Source organism: Python bivittatus, unplaced genomic scaffold (assembly GCF_059951505.1).
Source record: "Python bivittatus isolate LINGU-HERP-01145 unplaced genomic scaffold, Pbiv_v1 ctg000210_np1212, whole genome shotgun sequence".
In the NCBI taxonomy this organism is placed as follows: domain Eukaryota; kingdom Metazoa; phylum Chordata; class Lepidosauria; order Squamata; family Pythonidae; genus Python; species Python bivittatus.
In genome coordinates this window covers 4,783,428-4,801,656 of record NW_028277053.1, presented here as the reverse complement: position 1 = coordinate 4,801,656, position 18,229 = coordinate 4,783,428, and the positions used below count along the sequence as shown (strand labels likewise).

At 45.5% G+C, this 18,229-nt stretch overlaps 1 protein-coding gene across 1 annotated transcript; it reads right to left on the bottom strand.

The window, feature by feature from the left end:
• Positions 1-6,095: 6,095 nt before the first annotated feature.
• On the bottom strand, positions 6,096-16,491 carry LOC103064536 (uncharacterized). The gene is made up of 4 exons (XM_088139245.1): positions 13,883-16,491; positions 10,979-11,016; positions 9,746-9,812; positions 6,096-7,824 (listed from the first exon to the last, which is right to left on the bottom strand). Exons 1-4 carry the CDS (start codon positions 13,995-13,997, stop codon positions 6,473-6,475), a joined length of 1,572 nt encoding a protein of 523 aa, XP_087995371.1. The 5' UTR covers positions 13,998-16,491; the 3' UTR covers positions 6,096-6,472.
• Between the last annotated feature and the right edge of the window lie 1,738 nt (positions 16,492-18,229).

Sequence of the window (18,229 nt, the reverse complement as noted above, 5' to 3'; positions counted from 1 at the left end):
AATGACCTGCAGAGAGCTGGGACCAAAGTAACAAAGGCTACCATCAGTAACACACTATGCTGCCAGGGACTCAAATCCTGCAGTGCCAGATGTGTCCCCCTGCTTAAGCCAGTACATGTCCGGGCCCGTCTGAAGTTTGCTAGAGAGCATCTGGATGATCCAGAAGAGGATTGGGAGAATGTCATATGGTCAGATGAAACCAAAGTAGATCGTTTTGGTCTAAACTCAACTCGTCGTGTTTGGAGGAGAGAGAATGCTGAGTTGCATCCAAAGAACACCATCCCTACTGTGAAGCATGGGGGTGGAAACATCATGCTTTGGGGCTGTTTTTCTGCAAAGGGACCAGGACGACTGATCTGTGTAAAGGAAAGAATGAATGGGGCCATGTATCGTGAGATTTTGAGTGAACACCTCCTTCCATCAGCAAGGGCATTGAAGATGAAACGTGGCTGGGTCTTTCAGCATGACAATGATCCCAAACACACCGCCCGGGCAACGAAGGAGTGGCTTCGTAAGAAGCATTTCAAGGTCCTGGAGTGGCCTAGCCAGTCTCCAGATCTCAACCCCATGGAAAACCTTTGGAGGGAGTTGAAAGTCCGTGTTGCCCAGCGACAGCCCCAAAACATCAGTGCTCTAGAGGAGATCTGCATGGAGGAATGGGCCAAAATACCAGCAACGGTGTGTGAAAACCTTGTGAAGACTTACAGAAAACGTTTGACCTCTGTCATTGCCAACAAAGGATATACAACAAAGTATTGAGATGAACTTTTGATATTGACCAAATACTTATTTTCCACCATGATTTGCAAATAAATTCTTTAAAAATCAGACAATGTGATTTTCTGGATTTTCCCCCCATTTTGTCTCTCATAGTTGAGGTATACCTATGATGAAAATTACAGGCCTCTCTCATCTTTTTAAGTGGGAGAACTTGCACAATTGGTGGCTGACTAAATACTTTTTTGCCCCACTGTAAAGCTGGAAAACTCAAAGAAAAAAGAAACAAGGGGGCGCCTTTTTGAAATTCCTAACAAAATCGGAAGATGAGCCAAACCACGGGGCGCCAATGGCTTTGCCAGACTTGGATGAGGGAGTGGGAATGCTACACTGGAGGAGGGTCAGCAGCTAGAAGCTCAATCCAGAAGAAAACAGAGGCACTTAATATCTATCCTCTCTCTAGATGAGCGGATCACAAGCCCCTAAGCGGCCAGAATTGCAGCCGGGGAACGCTGCTTGATCTCGGCCGTGAGGATGCGAGCGGCTGCTGTCCTGCTCCCGGACGAGGCGAGCGCTCCTCCAGTTCTCTCTGGGTCCAAACCCTCGTTGGGGTCCCTGCAGCCTGCTGCATACAGTGCTGGGCTTCCTCTGAAGAAGATCTGCAAGCCGCAGGAAGGGCTACCAATGTTTCGTGCCACCCCCCGGCCACCTTGTTGGCATCTCTTCTGCCTATGAGTGCTGTGGAAATTTCAGATCCTTCAATACCTGAAAGTCACCTCTTCCCATAGAAGGCATTCTAGACCCTGAGACTGTCTTTCAAAGCTATTTTATTGATCTATTTCTTGGTTGCTTTGGTTTTTAAGGCTGTCCACTGGCTTATGAGGGGATTAAAAACATTAACATTGGAAGAAAACAAAAAAGAAAACCATCACAGCAATAAAAACACCACACCAAGGGAAATGCACATTGATTTTTTCCAGATCTCTCAAATCTAAATCTTACTCTTCTCTCTGCTGCCTCACCCCACCCCCCCTTACATTTTAGCTGCTTTATTTGGCTACTGCTGTCTAGATAGGTTAGCTGACAGTGGCAGCTTTATGACTCTAGGCCCCTTCACTGAATCATCTTTTAAGATCTTTTGTTTGCTCCCATTTTTGGATTAAAGTTATGTGTGACAGATGAAATGGCAGCAGCTGCAATGGAGGGTTGAGCTTTGTCATTTACAGTGGGGCAAAAAAGTATTTAGTCAGCCACCAATTGTGCAAGTTCTCCCACTTAAAAAGATGAGAGAGGCCTGTAATTTTCATCATAGGTATACCTCAACTATGAGAGACAAAATGGGGGGAAAATCCAGAAAATCACATTGTCTGATTTTTAAAGAATTTATTTGCAAATCATGGTGGAAAATAAGTATTTGGTCAATATCAAAAGTTCATCTCAATACTTTGTTGTGTATCCTTTGTTGGCAATGACAGAGGTCAAACGTTTTCTGTAAGTCTTCACAAGGTTTTCACACACCGTTGCTGGTATTTTGGCCCATTCCTCCATGCAGATCTCCTCTAGAGCACTGATGTTTTGGGGCTGTCGCTGGGCAACACGGACTTTCAACTCCCTCCAAAGGTTTTCCATGGGGTTGAGATCTGGAGACTGGCTAGGCCACTCCAGGACCTTGAAATGCTTCTTACGAAGCCACTCCTTCGTTGCCCGGGCGGTGTGTTTGGGATCATTGTCATGCTGAAAGACCCAGCCACGTTTCATCTTCAATGCCCTTGCTGATGGAAGGAGGTGTTCACTCAAAATCTCACGATACATGGCCCCATTCATTCTTTCCTTTACACGGATCAGTCGTCCTGGTCCCTTTGCAGAAAAACAGCCCCAAAGCATGATGTTTCCACCCCCATGCTTCACAGTAGGGATGGTGTTCTTTGGATGCAACTCAGCATTCTCTCTCCTCCAAACACAACGAGTTTAGACCAAAACGTTCTACTTTGGTTTCATCTGACCATATGACATTCTCCCAATCCTCTTCTGGATCATCCAGATGCTCTCTAGCAAACTTCAGACGGGCCCAGACATGTACTGGCTTAAGCAGGGGGACGCGTCTGGCACTGCAGGATTTGAGTCCCTGGCGGCGTAGTGTGTTACTGATGGTAGCCTTTGTTACTTTGGTCCCAGCTCTCTGCAGGTCATTCACTAGGTCCCCCCGTGTGGTTCTGGGATTTTTGCTCACCGTTCTTGTGATCGTTTTGACCCCACGGGGTGAGATCTTGCGTGGAGCCCCAGATCGAGGGAGATTATCAGTGGTCTTGTATGTCTTCCATTTTCTAATTATTGCTCCCACAGTTGATTTCTTCACACCAAGCTGCTTGCCTATTGCAGATTCAGTCTTCCCAGCCTGGTGCAGGTCTACAATTTTGTTTCTGGTGTCCCTCAACAGCTCTTTACTCTTGGCCATAGTGGAGTTTGGAGTGTGACTGTTTGAGGTTGTGGACAGGTGTCTTTTATACTGCTAACAAGGTCAAACAGGTGCCATTACTACAGGTAACAAGTGGAGGACAGAGGAGCCTCTTAAAGAAGTAGTTACAGGTCTGTGAGAGCCAGACATCTTGTTTGTTTGTAGGTGACCAAATACTTATTTTCCACCATGATTTGCAAATAAATTCTTTAAAAATCAGACAATGTGATTTTCTGGATTTTTTCCCCCATTTTGTCTCTCATAGTCGAGGTATACCTATGATGAAAATTACAGGCCTCTCTCATCTTTTTAAGTGGGAGAACTTGCACAATTGGTGGTTGACTAAATACTTTTTTGCCCCACTGTATGTCCAAGGATGTTAAGCCAATATGGTGGTTGTGACCGCACAATTGAAGCCTTACCTCAAAATGGGACTTTGATTGCATGGTTGCAAAACCCTCTTGACTTTTTTGACTCTCCCCCCTCCACCCCGGGACACTCCTGCCTGTGATTCTCCAGGGGTTAAGATTCTATAAACTAAGGGTTATTCTACAAATACACACACACACCCAAGAGAAAAGCCAAGGATGCAGAGAGTAAGATTACACAGGTAACACGAATAACTCACCATTGCATCAAGCCAAAGGGATCGATCATACAAAAATGCCAGGACTTTCCAGTTTTGTCTTATGGCTTGTAACAGCCATTGACAAATTACTGTAGCACACAGTGCATGAGAAGCATCTGTCCAGTCACATGCATCATTTGGCAGATTTTGGAAATGTTAATCATAATATAGTGGAGAGGGCAAGAGAACACAGGATGTTAGCATTAGGTCTGGAAAGATCAAAGGGAAGAATGGAGAATGACAACGTCCCTTGATCTTGACACTATTTCTAGGTCTGCATTTTTGTGGTTGTTTTGCAACTGCATCACACTCTTGGCTCACGTTCAGCTTGGGAACCACAGCAGAAGCATAAGAACTACACTGATCACCCCAACAGAACTTTACAAAGGTCACTCATAAATGTGAGTTTAGCAAGACGTGTTATTTCTCTAAATAATAGTAACAGCGACTAAACCCAAATCCTTGTACTATTTGGTGCCTCAGCTGAGAATCTTACAGAGAGTTTGCGTTTGACGTGAGATTTTTCTTTGTTGCTCATTGCTTATTTCAGCCAATCTGGTTAAAATTTTGTCTCTTGTTAGTTGTTCAGTTGCAGTTAAATTATGCAATTCTTGCTTATATATTCTCATCTTATTGCCATTTTCACAGCATTATCTTGAGACCCTGTATCATATTCTGTCTGTGAGCCGAGAAGATTCTAACAGCCACATTACTCTATTAATTTCCTTTACATTCATCCTAATGCTGAGTGGATTGTGTGCTGCTCAAATTAATACAACTTCAGAGTCATATTATCCGTATTTTCTAGCTCTGAGAGCGTGCAAAAATTCTTCTTCCCTTTCTGGACAAATCCTACTTGTTGGGTAACAAATTCAAAATGAAGTTGCTACTCCAAAATTAGGATGGGGGGCTGCAGTGGACATGTGAAAAACAGGCCATTTTTCACTTCGGCTTGTACAACAGCTTTATTTTGTGTTCCAGTGATCAGCTGTGCACTTTGGAAAGTCTAACCCAGCCTTGAGGAAGGTATCTCATAGACACTTCTCTAGATTAGGGAAGCCAAATACTGTGGGATGACAAACACCAGGGAATCATTGCACGGGAGGCTCAGGTTCAAACTATTCATGCTGAAAGCTCCAGTAACTGAGAATGAGGCATTCTGTGCCGTGAAAAACATTATAGAGATGATCATTTTTCATGTGCTTGCATGTACTATCAGCTGCCTCACATCCATCTATGTCAGATATCTAGAGTTATCTAAGCAGTTGGATCATTTCAGTTGCAGAAAACCTTGTCTCATAAGCTCAAGTAATGATATAATCTCTCTCACAAAATTAATCAATATGCTCCATTTCCTTTGTCACGGGAAACTCCCAAATAAGAGGTGGTTTTGAGCTTTGCTCAAATTACAGGATTGGGAAAATTAATTAAATCTTCCTACCCAGGGGCTGCATGCTCCCCAGTTCTCTCTCACCTATCTCAGCTGAACCCACGAGATTCAAATCATAGGCAAGAACATTTGTTCTGAAGAAAAATACTGTTAAAATAAATGGCTCTGGATGATTCATGCATGCAAGTCAAAAATGCATTGCAAAAGATAATAATGGATTACCTGAAGTTTCTGTGCCAGAGGCTTCTTTGTCTAGCTCTTCAAAACCTTCCCCAGTAATTTACAGAACTTAAAAAGAAGTTACATAAAAAAGATGTGATGACATACAGTAAACTAAAGATTGCAGCGTAGCATTTAATACCTGCTCTGCTAACAGCCAGCCAGACTGCACTCTGTGCAAGAGGAGCTCACTGAAATTTATGCCACACTCCTCTAACAGGTGCTGATGATTAGCTGAATGCAAAAGCAGCTCATAGGAGGCCAAAACATAATTAGTTCAGATAGTACTTTTAAATCAAAGAACAAAGTGTTTGCTTGTTCCATTGATTTGTTCTTAACTAATTCACTGAACTGAGTAACACAGCAAAAGGACCAAAAACAATTCGTGTTCTACATGACTGTAAATCTTTTTAACATTTCAAACAACCTTTCCATAGGTGCTTTTCCCCCGGGATTACACTATTCATCTTGAATTTTAGTGTCTTAAAATTTGTGTTTCAGATTTTATTCCTATCTGTTTAGGCTTTCATCTTTAACGCATATCTAACATACAGGGGTTTTTCTCCCATAAGGCATGGATTAACGATGGCTATCTGCAACATGGTTATCCAGAAATAGTCTTCTGGGGTTTCTTTCCTGAGAACAACAGTGAAAAGCCATCAGCCCCAGAAGCGCCTGCCGACTTCCCAAACACTATTCTTGCTGTCAGTCAATCCAGTAAGAAGAGTCTAGGACCACAGACAGCCTGTCTTATCCAGCAGGAACTGTCAGTTACCACTCAGCTAATTCAAGGACAAAAACAGGGTTTTGCTGGAATGATCTTTAACATCCGTTAAATTAGTTCTTTAATTACTTCTCAAATTGTTTAATTGTACTATCAGTTCTATTATCTTTAAGATCAATTCAAAAGGAGGGTGAAAAATGAAAACAAAAATATTTAAAAATAAACATTTAATTTCAAGCCTGAAAATGGCTACAGATATATTTCAATGGCTGTTGTAAATATAGAAACCAGACCTCTAATTGTACATAAAAACCTACAATACCAAGAAGTAAATGTATCTTAAGAGGCTCTTTTTTCCTTCATGGCTTGTCTTACAAGCTCCATGTCTTTCTGTAACAACTGCTTTAAAATCTGTTTATTTCGCCTTTCAGGATTTCCACAGAAAACACTCTTTATGGCATCAAGGACTTCCATTGATCTTTCAACAATATCCTTAGCCACCTTTTTATGTGGTGAATTCTCTGCATATTCAGTTAATTGGGGACTAAAGCCATATAACAAATTAATAAATGCTTTTAATTTCCCCATTTCTGTTTGCGTATCTTCTGCTTTCTCTTCCAGAGACTCAGATGGAGTCAAAAGGATGTCCACCTCTGTTACAGGTACAGCTGTTGATGCAGAAGGAAGTATTTCTAACTCCACCTCTGTGACAGGTGGAGTTGCTGATGCAGAAGGAAGTATTTCTAACTCCACCTCTGTGACAGGTGGAGTTGCTGATGGGGAAGGCGTTATCTCTACATCCAGCTTCACTTCTGTCCCAGCTGCTTCTGATAGGAAGGCAGGCAGCTCTAAGTCCAACTTCATTTCTGTTATAGGCGGAGCTGTTGATGGGGGATGAAGAAGCCCAATGTCAAGTTTCATCTGCTGTTCCTTCTTCTGCAAGAGCTTCCTCTCTGCCTCTCCTGCTAATTCCAGAGCATTTTTTAAATAGCCCTCTGCTTCCTCAACATACTCATGGAGAGCTGGATCTTCTTTAACAGAGGATGGTGCATTCTTAATTGTTTCAATTAGTGTATCAATTGCTTCTAAAATGTCTATACCTCTAGCCTTATGATGAGGCAACTTCACTGAATGGCTTTTCCGGTGTGGTTTATCATTGCTTAGTGTCATATGTAATTTTTTTACATTCTTTAGCGATTCCACTAGACTAGCCAAGGCTCCATTCGTTAGCTCATCAAAACTCTTACTTTCTTCCCTGGTAGTTGCTTCTTCTACCTGAACTGAAATGGCGCCCAGTGTGTTTCCAGGAGTTGCATCTTCAGAAATCAGAACAACAGACTCACTTGTCTCACTTTGGAGACTTTCTGAAGGACTTGCATTAGAATGCAGGATGACAGATGCAGTTGCATCACTTCTGAGCTTCCAAAAGGCTGTTGTAGTTGGAGTAACTTTTTTGATCAAAGCAATTGTTTTTGACTGCCCACTACTTTTGGGGTTCACATTCACCCAAACAGTGTCCATTGCTACAGATGGAGAAGATGCTATATTGGATACCAAAATAGTTGGTGGTTGTTCAGTTGACAGTACAATTTCTGTTGGGATATTTTTTACCACATCTTGCAAAAGATTCACAAGATCATTCAAAGTCTGCTCTTCCTTTTCTGCTGCAATTTCACCTGTGTTGGAAGATTCTGTAAAGCAATAAGTAAACCATGTAAATGATATCTTGTTTATTTTTTTGTCTTCTGTAAAAGAAACAGCTTTTATGAACATGTCTACACTGCTACATAGTACAATTTGAGATGAGATGGCTTAGTTTATGGCCCAACTAGATATGTATTTTATTTTTTATTTATCAGCTTGTAAGCTGTCTCAAAGCAACTATGGATGCCTATTATCTCACTATTTCAGTAATAACCATTCCTAGTTTAAATTCAGATGAAATTACTCAACTTCTGTTACGTTTTTATAGCTTGGCTGTATTTCCTGCTACCAGGAGGGTTGGTCCGTGCTCTCTTGGAGGACAGTCCAGGTCATCCCCGCTCCCACTGCCTGGTTTCCCACTTTTGCACAGCACGCTGGCTTGCGAAATAACTCTGATGTGGGACTCCTGGATGTCAGCCGCAGAAAGGGAAGATGGGCAGAGGAATGCTGCTGGGTAATGGCAGAAAATGAATCTTTTATTTCTTGGAAGACAGGAAAGATGGGCATGAACTGGGAAATGGAAAGAGGGCAAGTGTGGCTGGCAGCAGTTGGTGCATGCACCAAATACGACGGTCCCAAGAACATGGGACGCTTGGCTTGTGCTCCTTTCCGAAAGATTCACTTCCTGACTTGGCCACTCCACAGTCCAAGAGAAGCCCAGTCACCACACACACACACACACACACACACACACACACACCCAGGCCTCTTCTCTTGCCCTTCTTTGGATTAAGGTCCTGCCAGGATCCCATGGAATATTCCTCAGCCGTTTGGCTCCGTGTAGTCCTCGCCCGGTTCTGTTCCCTGCAAACCCCCCAAACCTGTGAACGCAATGCTTTTACTGATCACGTGGCTGACTGTAGACACTTAACCAAGCTAACACCATGTTTAACCACTGCATGGACTGTTAGTATAAAAAATAGTAGATGCCTAGCATGGCGTAGGCTGTATCTGGGAATGAATGTGGGGCAGAGATACTGAGGAGTTCACGGGAAAAGCATTTCGGAGGCTGACGAGCTAGTTTCTCACACAGCTTGTTTTGCGCCCATGATTAATGAACGCTCAGCGTGTTAGTTATAAAAGCTTTACAAACCTGCCCTTAGCACAGATGTGCCATGGCAGAACACAGCATACATACCTGGTGTCTATCACATTGCGTGTTTACTCTTGTAAGCATTTACTTTTAATAAAGCTTGTGATGCTCCCACTAGCTTTCACCCTCTTCCTTGGAAATCTCTCATGGATGCTGCCCCCTGGAGGGCATTTACATTTACATTTGGGGAAACCACAACCCTGGTTCACCCCGTATTTCCAGAGATCTCCTTTTCCTGACCCTCACCTTCACAAACATATTACAAAATAAGTGTATGCATTAAAAAATGAATAACGACTATAAAATAGACTTAACTTTATCGGAGGGATCGCCTCCCCCCAATCTCCTCAGCCCACCCCACAAGATCCGGCAGGGAAGGCACGCTACGTGCTCCCTCGGCCGGGGACGTGCATCGGGTGGTCCCAGGAGGGGGCCTTCTCTGCCATGGCCCACTCCTTGGGGGACCTTCTCCCCCAAGGCCAGACTCGCCCCTTCCCTCAAGACCTGGTTGTGCCATCAGGCCTGGGGGTCTCTGGGAACTGGAGACATTCTTAGATGGCTGCGCTGTAACTGATATTCTGCTCTCTCCGTGGGGTTTGTATATTTTAAAATTTTTGATAATGTTTCATTTTAATAATCACTTTTTATCTTTTTACAATGTTAACTTATGCAAAGACTGGAAGGAAGGAGCCAAAAGAGCTAGTGCCATGACAACAGGCCAGTTGAGACAACAGAAAGCTGTTCTGAGAAGACTTTAAAATGACTGTGCATCAAGTAACTTTGAACGCATAATGGGAAAACAAAAGAATTCTTACGCTGGGCTTCGGCACTGTCTGTTTCCTCTGATATAATCTCCGCAGCTGCAGTTGGTTGCACAGATATCTGTTGAAAGAAAAAAATGAATGTGATTTGTGATTTGACAATGGGCATCCAAGGCCAGCCCCAATTTCTTTCAATACTGGTACAGATGACCACCTCTCCCCACAAATGGAACAGCTACAATACACGCTTAGAGTTGGTCCAGGAGTTCTCCTGGCTGTGAGCAGAAGTGCCTTTCCTGTCCAGGCTGGGATGGTACACCTTTTTTGAGATCAGGATTCCTCAATTCATTCAACCTGTATCTTGTCTGGATTAAGCCACAGGGGACTTGTCTTTTCTTCTCCTAAACTGCTCCAGACACCAATTCAGAACTTTTGCTGACTTCTCAGAAAAGGAGAGAGATCCACAGCATGAAGACCAAACACACGAGTGAGCTAATCCAACCACCTCACTGTTAAAAAGTGCAATGAATACAAAGGAACCATATGGCATCTCTTAACTGGAAGCCCCCTGAGCACTACTTTCACAAACAATGTCCCAAATTCATCCCTTGAAGATGTCCTGGAAGAACAGCATGGCTGAAAGCTTCAGAAACAGTTGAGCAGCCAGCACAAGCAAAAGGCTGCATTCCCTGCCTCATTTCCTGGTGCAACTCATGGATTTGGGTAACGTGTTTCTGTCTCCTACAGCAGAATGAAGTGGGTCTTGGGAGTTGGTTTCACCAGAAAGCCTGACACATTCCTCTTCAGAGAATCTTGACCTGCACAGGCATTCTCCCAAACAGTCATTAGAGTAGAATAACTTTTAGCCACAGTGCAGCTTGTTTGGTTTTACCTTAAGAATACTGTGGGAATCCAGACACTGTGATTTCTAAGCTATAATTTAAGGCTTAATATCAACAAGCTATACCTTAGTGCAATGGGTGAATGCAGCCTGTTTGTGAGTGAGAAATGGAGCACGTATTTTTAGGTCCACAGAGCATTTGGTGTGTGAGCAGGCCACCGGAGAAGTAGGATGGACCTGGATGCGGTTCCTGTCAATACAATACCCACCACCACGCAGAAGGCACACAGAATTTAGTGGTTCTAAAAAACTGTTCCCCATTCTTGCTGGCACAGAAAAATATACATCAAATCATTTGTATTTACTGTCCAGATCAGAAAAAAGATTTTATAAATTTACAGTATCAGAAATACAACCCATTTCCTGTATCTTGAAACTAACATTACCTCCACTTCTTTAACATTTTCATAACGGTGTGTCACACCTAAAAAAACCAGAAAGCGTAAAGAAAGAAAGAAAGAAACAAGAAGAATAGAATTAGTCTCATAGTACAACATTTGATTTTCAACTAATTTTATATTATGGCAGTTCTTTTCTTCATTTTTTTATTTAAAAAATAATGAATGATGTTTTGTATCCACTGCCACCATCCCTTTGAAATAACTTGAGCAAATCCATATGTAAATTTAGGGGAGCATTCTAACGTAATTCCACTGAGTTACAATCTTGGCCGAGCACCGATGGCCATGTTAGGAGAATGGCTAAACTGCTGTTTCAAAACAAACTGAGCCAATAAAAAACCGATCTCAAAAACCTAACCAGCCTTGAGCTGGTCTGCATTTGGATGGGAAGTCAGAACATACTCCCCAAAGGCAGAGGCAAACCACTTCACTCCTGATCCCAAGAGAGTGGAATGGATGCATCCAGTTCCCCGCCCTGCTCCACCTGTTTAGTACCAAGAAGAAACAAAATGGAATGAATTTCCCTTCTTTCCTTCCCAATTTGAAGGAGGAAAAATGAATAAAGGTTTTGATGAAAAATTAAGGAAGATCCTAGCACAGTCAACCAAAACATCAAAACTAGGGTAAGTGCTCCCGCGTCTTCATGTAATAGGAGTACCACCCTGAAAAACCATGCATGTACAGGTGAAGACTAAAGATATGACGTGCATATAAAGAAAAAACAGCTGCAAAAATTGTAGTAAAAAGGACTGAGGAACGGTTAATATAAAAAGAGGCAGAGAAAATGCAGAGTGATTTGACAGCAATACGAAGTTATTTTGGAAGTGGGTGAAAAAGGCTAAACAAAGAGCCTCCAGGAATTATAGGAATTAAGTCATGTCATTTGGGAGAAATCTGAAGTGAAACAAGGAGTATTTTCAAGCTTTGAATGGGAATGACAAGGGGAGTAGAAGAGTGAAATTGAAATGAAAATGTTAGTGATTACAGCCCTGTTTCAAACAGCTTTGGGAAAGACTGGGGGTAGGAAATGCTGATGTGGAAGCATTCATAGTGTGTGTGTGTGTAAATGTTACGGCTTGCATATTTATGTGTGAATTACAGCACAAACCATTTAGCACATATTTCATTTTAAAATCATTAATTTCTCAATGTATATTCAGAAGAAAATTCCATTAAGCATAGTTGGATTTATTCTCTGGAATTCAGGAAGAGAATTGTAGTCTGAATGTCATTTGCTAATTACATCTCACAGGATTCTAGAAGAATCCATCCTTTCTCTCAAGGAGTATCACCTTCGGGTGCCATAGGGACAAGCCTTCTCAGCTGCTGCCCCCATTCCTGGTTCCCACCAAGCTGGTTTTCAGGAAAGGCACCGAAGCCCGACCTTCCCTGAGAACCTCGGAATGGGGAGGTAACAAGGGGCCCCTGCTATTAAGGACTGGACGTTGTGGCTCTTCTTCGGGGCCCTCTCGCTTTGTTTCTGCTTGGTTTAGGATGGTTTTTGTATTAATGTTGCAATATTTTTTCTCATGTAAACTGCTTTGAGCCTTGTCGGATTGAGTGGTATGGTAAATAAATACATAAATAACATACAAAAGGCAGCCAGACAGAATGTAAAAACTTATCTTTGTGATATGTGCCTAAGGAAAGCGATGAGGAAAAATTGGACAAGCATGGCTTTATGCTGGGCTGGACGTGGGCAGACAAGGTATTTCCTCTCAGTAGGTGACTGAGAAATATACGATCGTGAGAAGGAAAGTTTATAATGTACTTGTTCATTTAGAGAAAGCATTTAACAGCGAATGGGCTGAATTGTGCAATGTTTTGAGTTGATGGTTGGCTACTGCATGAGTAAGAGTGGGGTGGGGTGGAAGTCGAACATGACCGAAAATAAAAGAAATGCTTAGCACACGGTTCAAACTGAAGCAAGAAGCAAGAAAAAGATGTGTGATGTTCCCTTGGTTATTTCATAGAATTGTGGAAATACGTAGAGAGAATATTTGTGGTGAGCTTTGAGGTTAGGGCCACGCCATGAACATGCATGTATTTCTGCATGCGCAAATGCTGCTGGCTGAGAACCCGAAAGAGCTGCAGCAAAGAGCGGGACCTCAACAGAAACATAGTGGTAATACCGGCTGTTCTGTGAGGAATTGCTACTGAGAGAAGCAAGAATGGCTGCGTACAACCGCTTTGTTGCAGGAAAGCGAGAGGAGAAAAACTAAGGTAACCGGGGCTGTGGAAATGGGGTTCTTTAGATTTTGGGCGTGCGGGGCCCACCGAGAGGGCGGAGGGGCAAGAACGAACGGATGAGCGGATGAACGCAGACTAAATACAGAATGAGCGGGCAGCGGGAGAGAAGTACTCCGAAGTGGGCTGTCCACGGAGAGAACGACGGAGCATCTGGCTGAAAAACAAGCGCGCGAAGGAAGGAAGGCCTCTCGCAGCCCCAGCCATCCGGGCCGCCGTTAGACTCGGCGCCCGGGCCGCCGCCGGCCTGGATCCCCGCAGCCCCGGGCGCCGCCTGGTCCGAAGAGACCGCGACCCAGAACGAGGCCGAGGGAGCCGCGGAGGCCCCGCGAGGCGGGCGGCTTGACGGCGGCGAGGCGAGGCCTGAGGCGCATCGACGGAAGCGGGGCGGGCGGCTGGGCGGGAGCGCACGGGAAGCTGCATGGACACGGGGCGCCGAAAGGAGGCCCGGCTCGTTCCCAGGCGCGGAACACACCGCTGGGCACGCAGCGGGCGCCGGCCGGCCGCCGCCCCAAAGCCGGGCTGGGCCGGGCGCGCCCCGCCCGACCCACCCCGCGCGCCGGTCAAAGCCGAGGCGGGCGCGGGGCCTTCTCCGGGTCGCCCCGTTCCGGGCAGGGCCGCGGAGGACCCGCCCCCACTCACTCGGGTCCAGAGCCGCGAGCGGGAGGAGGCTCAGCAGCGCCCCCGGCAGCAGCAGCAGCAGCCGCAGCCGCGCGGCCGGGAAGTCGCCGCCCTGCCGCCCTCGCCCCGCTGCCATCCGCCGCCTGCTCCTCCTCGGGCGGCGGGGCCGAGCGCGCAACCGTCGCCGCCCCCGCCTCGGAACCCGCGCCCCGCCCCGGCGACCCCCGCCGGATGGGCCGAGCCGCCGTGCGAGCCTCCCGCGGCCGCTCGCGAAGGCGGCGCCCACAGGACGCCCCGCTTCCGGGGGGCCGGCGGGGCCGCCCCGGCCCCGGCCGCCTGGGGCGTTCAGGCGCCCTCCCCGGCCGGGCGACTCACTCCGGGACTCGGAAGCCGCGCCCCGGGCCGCCAGGCGCAGGTGGGCCCCGGCGGGGCGGCCCCGCCTCCGCCCGTTTCCCGGTCGAGGTTAGTTGCAGACTCGGGAGGCCGGGCGAGGCGAGGCGAGGCGAGGCGGGGGGTGCCGAGCTCAAGCCGGGCAGGAGAGCAGCAGCTCCGCGGCTCCCTGCGCTCGCGAGCGGGAGCGGCTCCGCTCCTGGCAGCCCAGAGGCACGCCGGCACCCCCGTAGAGCCTTCGCCCCGGCTGGAAGCGAGGTGGCGGCAGCCGCCTCTGGGCCGTCTTCGCAGGGGAACGTCCGTCCACGCGTCTTCGCAAGCCCACGGTGTCTTAGCCAATGATGAAGGCGTCACCCGTGTCCAAACCACTCTCCAGGTGGATCCCCGGAACCTGCTGCGCCCAGGGCTGTCCTTGAAGGTGGCTCTGCGGAATGACCAGGCCGCGAAGGGCACGCACGGCTTGACTTGGCTGCACGAAATTTCCCCATGATTATTCTTCACTCTGTCCCAGTTTTGCGGGGGGGGGGCGGCAAAAGACACAGGACTAAGATGAAGTTCGCTTCTGCAGGTTGTGCAGCACAGCTCCCCATTCTGTTTCCAGACGCACAACTCAAAAGGATGTATTGCTAAAAACAACTGGGGATCCACCGGTATGCAGATAACGGTTTGTCACACAGGTTGTAGCAGGCTGATTCATACAAAATGCTACTCTTGTGACAAACCGTAATCTACACACCAAATGGTTCACACATCATACTAAGCCACTGGAATTATCAATACCTACTTTTAAGTAAAAATGTTCAAGGTTTGCTAATTCTTTGATTTTAATTGAGATTAAGAAATTAATGCCACGGGACAAGTCTCAATGCAGACACGATTTTTCAGACTCAGCAAAACAAATTAATTTTTTAGACACAACAAAGCAAGCCTTCTAAGCACGGTGCAAAATGTACGAACATTAGAGGTCCTCACCTTAAAACGGCTGCCACTAATTTGGTTTAACCAGATTCTTTGCTCTGGTTAAACCAACTTAGGGAATATGCATCACACCCTAAATGCCAAAAAATAGCGAGAGGTCCAATAGCACAGCTCAGCAGCACCCAGTTTAATGGCTGGTTTCACCTGTAATAGTAAACCATCATTTGCTTCCATTGTAATTTGGAATAATTTGTTTCCATTGTAAAACCATGGATTTTTGCCATCTGGCCTGGGGCGAGGATGGGGATCATCAAGTGTGGGGATGGCTAGTCCCTTAGTGGCCTGGCATTGCTGCCTTGAACCATCAGCCGCCTGGATTTTTTCCCTTTTATTTTTGTGAGTGTGAATTGTTATCGGTTTTAATTGTATATTTATTTATTGTTTTAACGTGTTGTGAGCCACCCAGAGTCCCCCATTGGGGGGAGATGGGCGGGGGACAAATTTAATAAATAAATAAATAAAATAAAAACAAGCCACAGTGACCTGGTTAATATAATAATACAAACTATAGTTTAAAAATCACAAAGGCTGAGTTATATTGTCCTGTAAGTATACGTACAGGACATGCTGAGCTACTTTAATATTAATCACGACAAGACTAACTTATGGGCACTGCCCTGGGTAACCATGGCTTGCAGTTCCTTCTCCCTCCAGCAACCTTTGCAGCCAGCACCTGGCTGTTCCACTATTTCTATTACAATAAATAAAAGAGGAGTGCAACTGGGGCACAGTGAGAGAAAGGCCATTTCCCCAGCCCCATCTGTTACCGGAAATACCCCTCCCAGGCACATGATCAGCACATTAATCCAATTTGGTTATACACTGAGCCACCATTGGCCCAGGTAAAGCAGCAGCCACAGCTTTGTACTGTGGTTGAGGGGGAGAGGCTTCATTCAGTGACCGGCTAAGCCAACCACAAGAGGCCTCAGAAAGCCACGCAAGGCGCAACTGCAGCAGAAGAGGCATGCTGAACTGCAGCAGAGCAAGGGGACCCCCACAGGCCCCACTGAGATGGAGCCTCAGATTTATACCGAAGAACTCCCTCCTCCCAAATGAGTTTCCATAAAGAAGTACAAACTTGGCTCTGGGAGAAAGCACTTGGGGGACATTAAGATTGTGGTCTCTATCCCTGTTGATCAGTGCCATTACAATGTATATTGTTTATCACTGCTGTGGTATTTTTAATGTCCTGGGTCTTCTGTGTACATGGCTCTGTGCCACTGGGAATAAAGCAGCACAGAAATGTTAGCAATAAAGAAATAAATAACCTACCAGATAGAAAACAAGCCCCTGCACACAGCCTGTTAGGGGGGTCCAATAAGAATTGGGAAATGCCATGTTTTTGAGCTCTAAGAAATTCTGCTGCAGCCCTACGATATTCTGCTGAAAAACTTCAATTTAAAATATGTATTGAGATCTAAAGTTCTCCTCTGAAAAGAGAAAAATAGACAAGTCTTTAATATCAAAAAAATCAGGGACGTGTGTGTGTGCATATGTGTGTTTATATATACACACCCACACACGCCAGTATAATTTTGGACTTATTGGGTAATATACATACTAATGCTACCAATAGTATGGTTATTCATATAAACAGATATTCATTACTTATTATCCTTAGCAGTCCCTTTTTCTTAAACTCCTAGCTTTTCCTTAAATTCAAACACAATAACTGGCTAGCAAACAGCATAAATCCCTACCCTATTTCCTAAGCTGTTTCCTTTAGAAAGAAAACATTCTCTCCCTGTTTACCCTCTTGCATCTGAATTACAATAAATACATAAATAAATAAAATTAAGCACTCTTTTTTTCCTCTGAGAGGTGAGAAAGATCAAGCAGGATTCAGAGTACATCTTTTTCTCAAGAACTACTGAGGTTCTTGCAACAGAGCGGAGAAGAGCCCATTCAGACTGTAGAGAGAACAGGGCCTTACTGTAGTCTTTTAAACAGTTTATTGCTGCAAAACAGTTTCAGAAGTGTTTGAATTATTTCAATCTCTGGTCCCAGCAATTAAATCCTGTAAAGCCTTTTGCCTTCTGAAAATTACATGAAGGTTTTGCCATCTGATATCCAAGCACTGGGAACAGTTAGCAGTTCTTAAGTAACAGGAGAGACAGGCCGACTTTCCACCTTGCCTGTGGGAGCAGCTCTATTAGCGCCCCAAGAGCAGTTTCTGCAACCACCAGTGAAATGCATTTCACGGCACTGGGAGCTCATTCAGACTTTGAAAGATGCAAAACCACCTCAAGGATTCCCGAATGGTTCATATTCTCTGCCTCTGATCTGCCTGCATACAAACATCCAGCTGGCTGACTGCGAAATATTAAATAGGGCTGGACCTAGTTAACGTTTAGATGGGAGGCCACCAAGAAATCCCAGGGCTATAGGGCAGAATGAAAAGTTGCAATAACATATGGAAGGCAGTGCTCAGAGACAAAGTACATAGATGTGTCTGCGAAGACACTGGGAGTTGACCCTGACTTGAGGGAGTGTTTACTTTTGTATCTACAATTATTGGAAGAGCTTTGCGCTCTTCTATTTAGGGGGACTCATTACCCTGTTAATTCTTGTGAGAAGAACCCGGCAGCCCAAGCTGTGGTCAGAACTGTCCTATCGCCCTGTCAGGAAAGGGGAAGACTGGGATACCAAAATCACTGGAAGTCACGCTAAAAGCTGCTCCTGTAACAGAAGGGGTGCCTATTGCCGAATCAGGGTCAATGCACAATAACTACTGTATAGTAGTAGTTAACCTTATCAGCAAACAGTAACGGCAGTTGGCATCCCACCGATCCTTCCAGAACAACACTCTGCTAACCAGAAAAGCTGGTAAATAAAGCTCAACATTTTAGATTAGTCCCACTCCTAATCTAAGCAGCCCTGTATGGCCCTGCCTGTTTCAAGCGCTGGGCCGGGCCGGGCCGGCGGACCGGCAACGTCCCCAGCGCTACGGGAGGAAAAGCGGCCTCCGCCAGGCTTTCCCGCTCCCCCCATAGAAAGAGG

Coding starts and splice junctions, on each gene's coding strand:
- LOC103064536 (XM_088139245.1), bottom strand. CDS start 13,997: ATGGCAGCGGGGCGAGGGCGGCAGGGCGGCGACTTCCCGGCCGCGCGG. Junction 11,017..13,882: donor GCTCGCGGCTCTGGACCCGA/GTGAGTGGGGGC, acceptor TGGTTTTTTTAG/GTGTGACACACCGTTATGAA. Junction 7,825..9,745: donor AGACAGTGCCGAAGCCCAGC/GTAAGAATTCTT, acceptor ATTGCTTTACAG/AATCTTCCAACACAGGTGAA.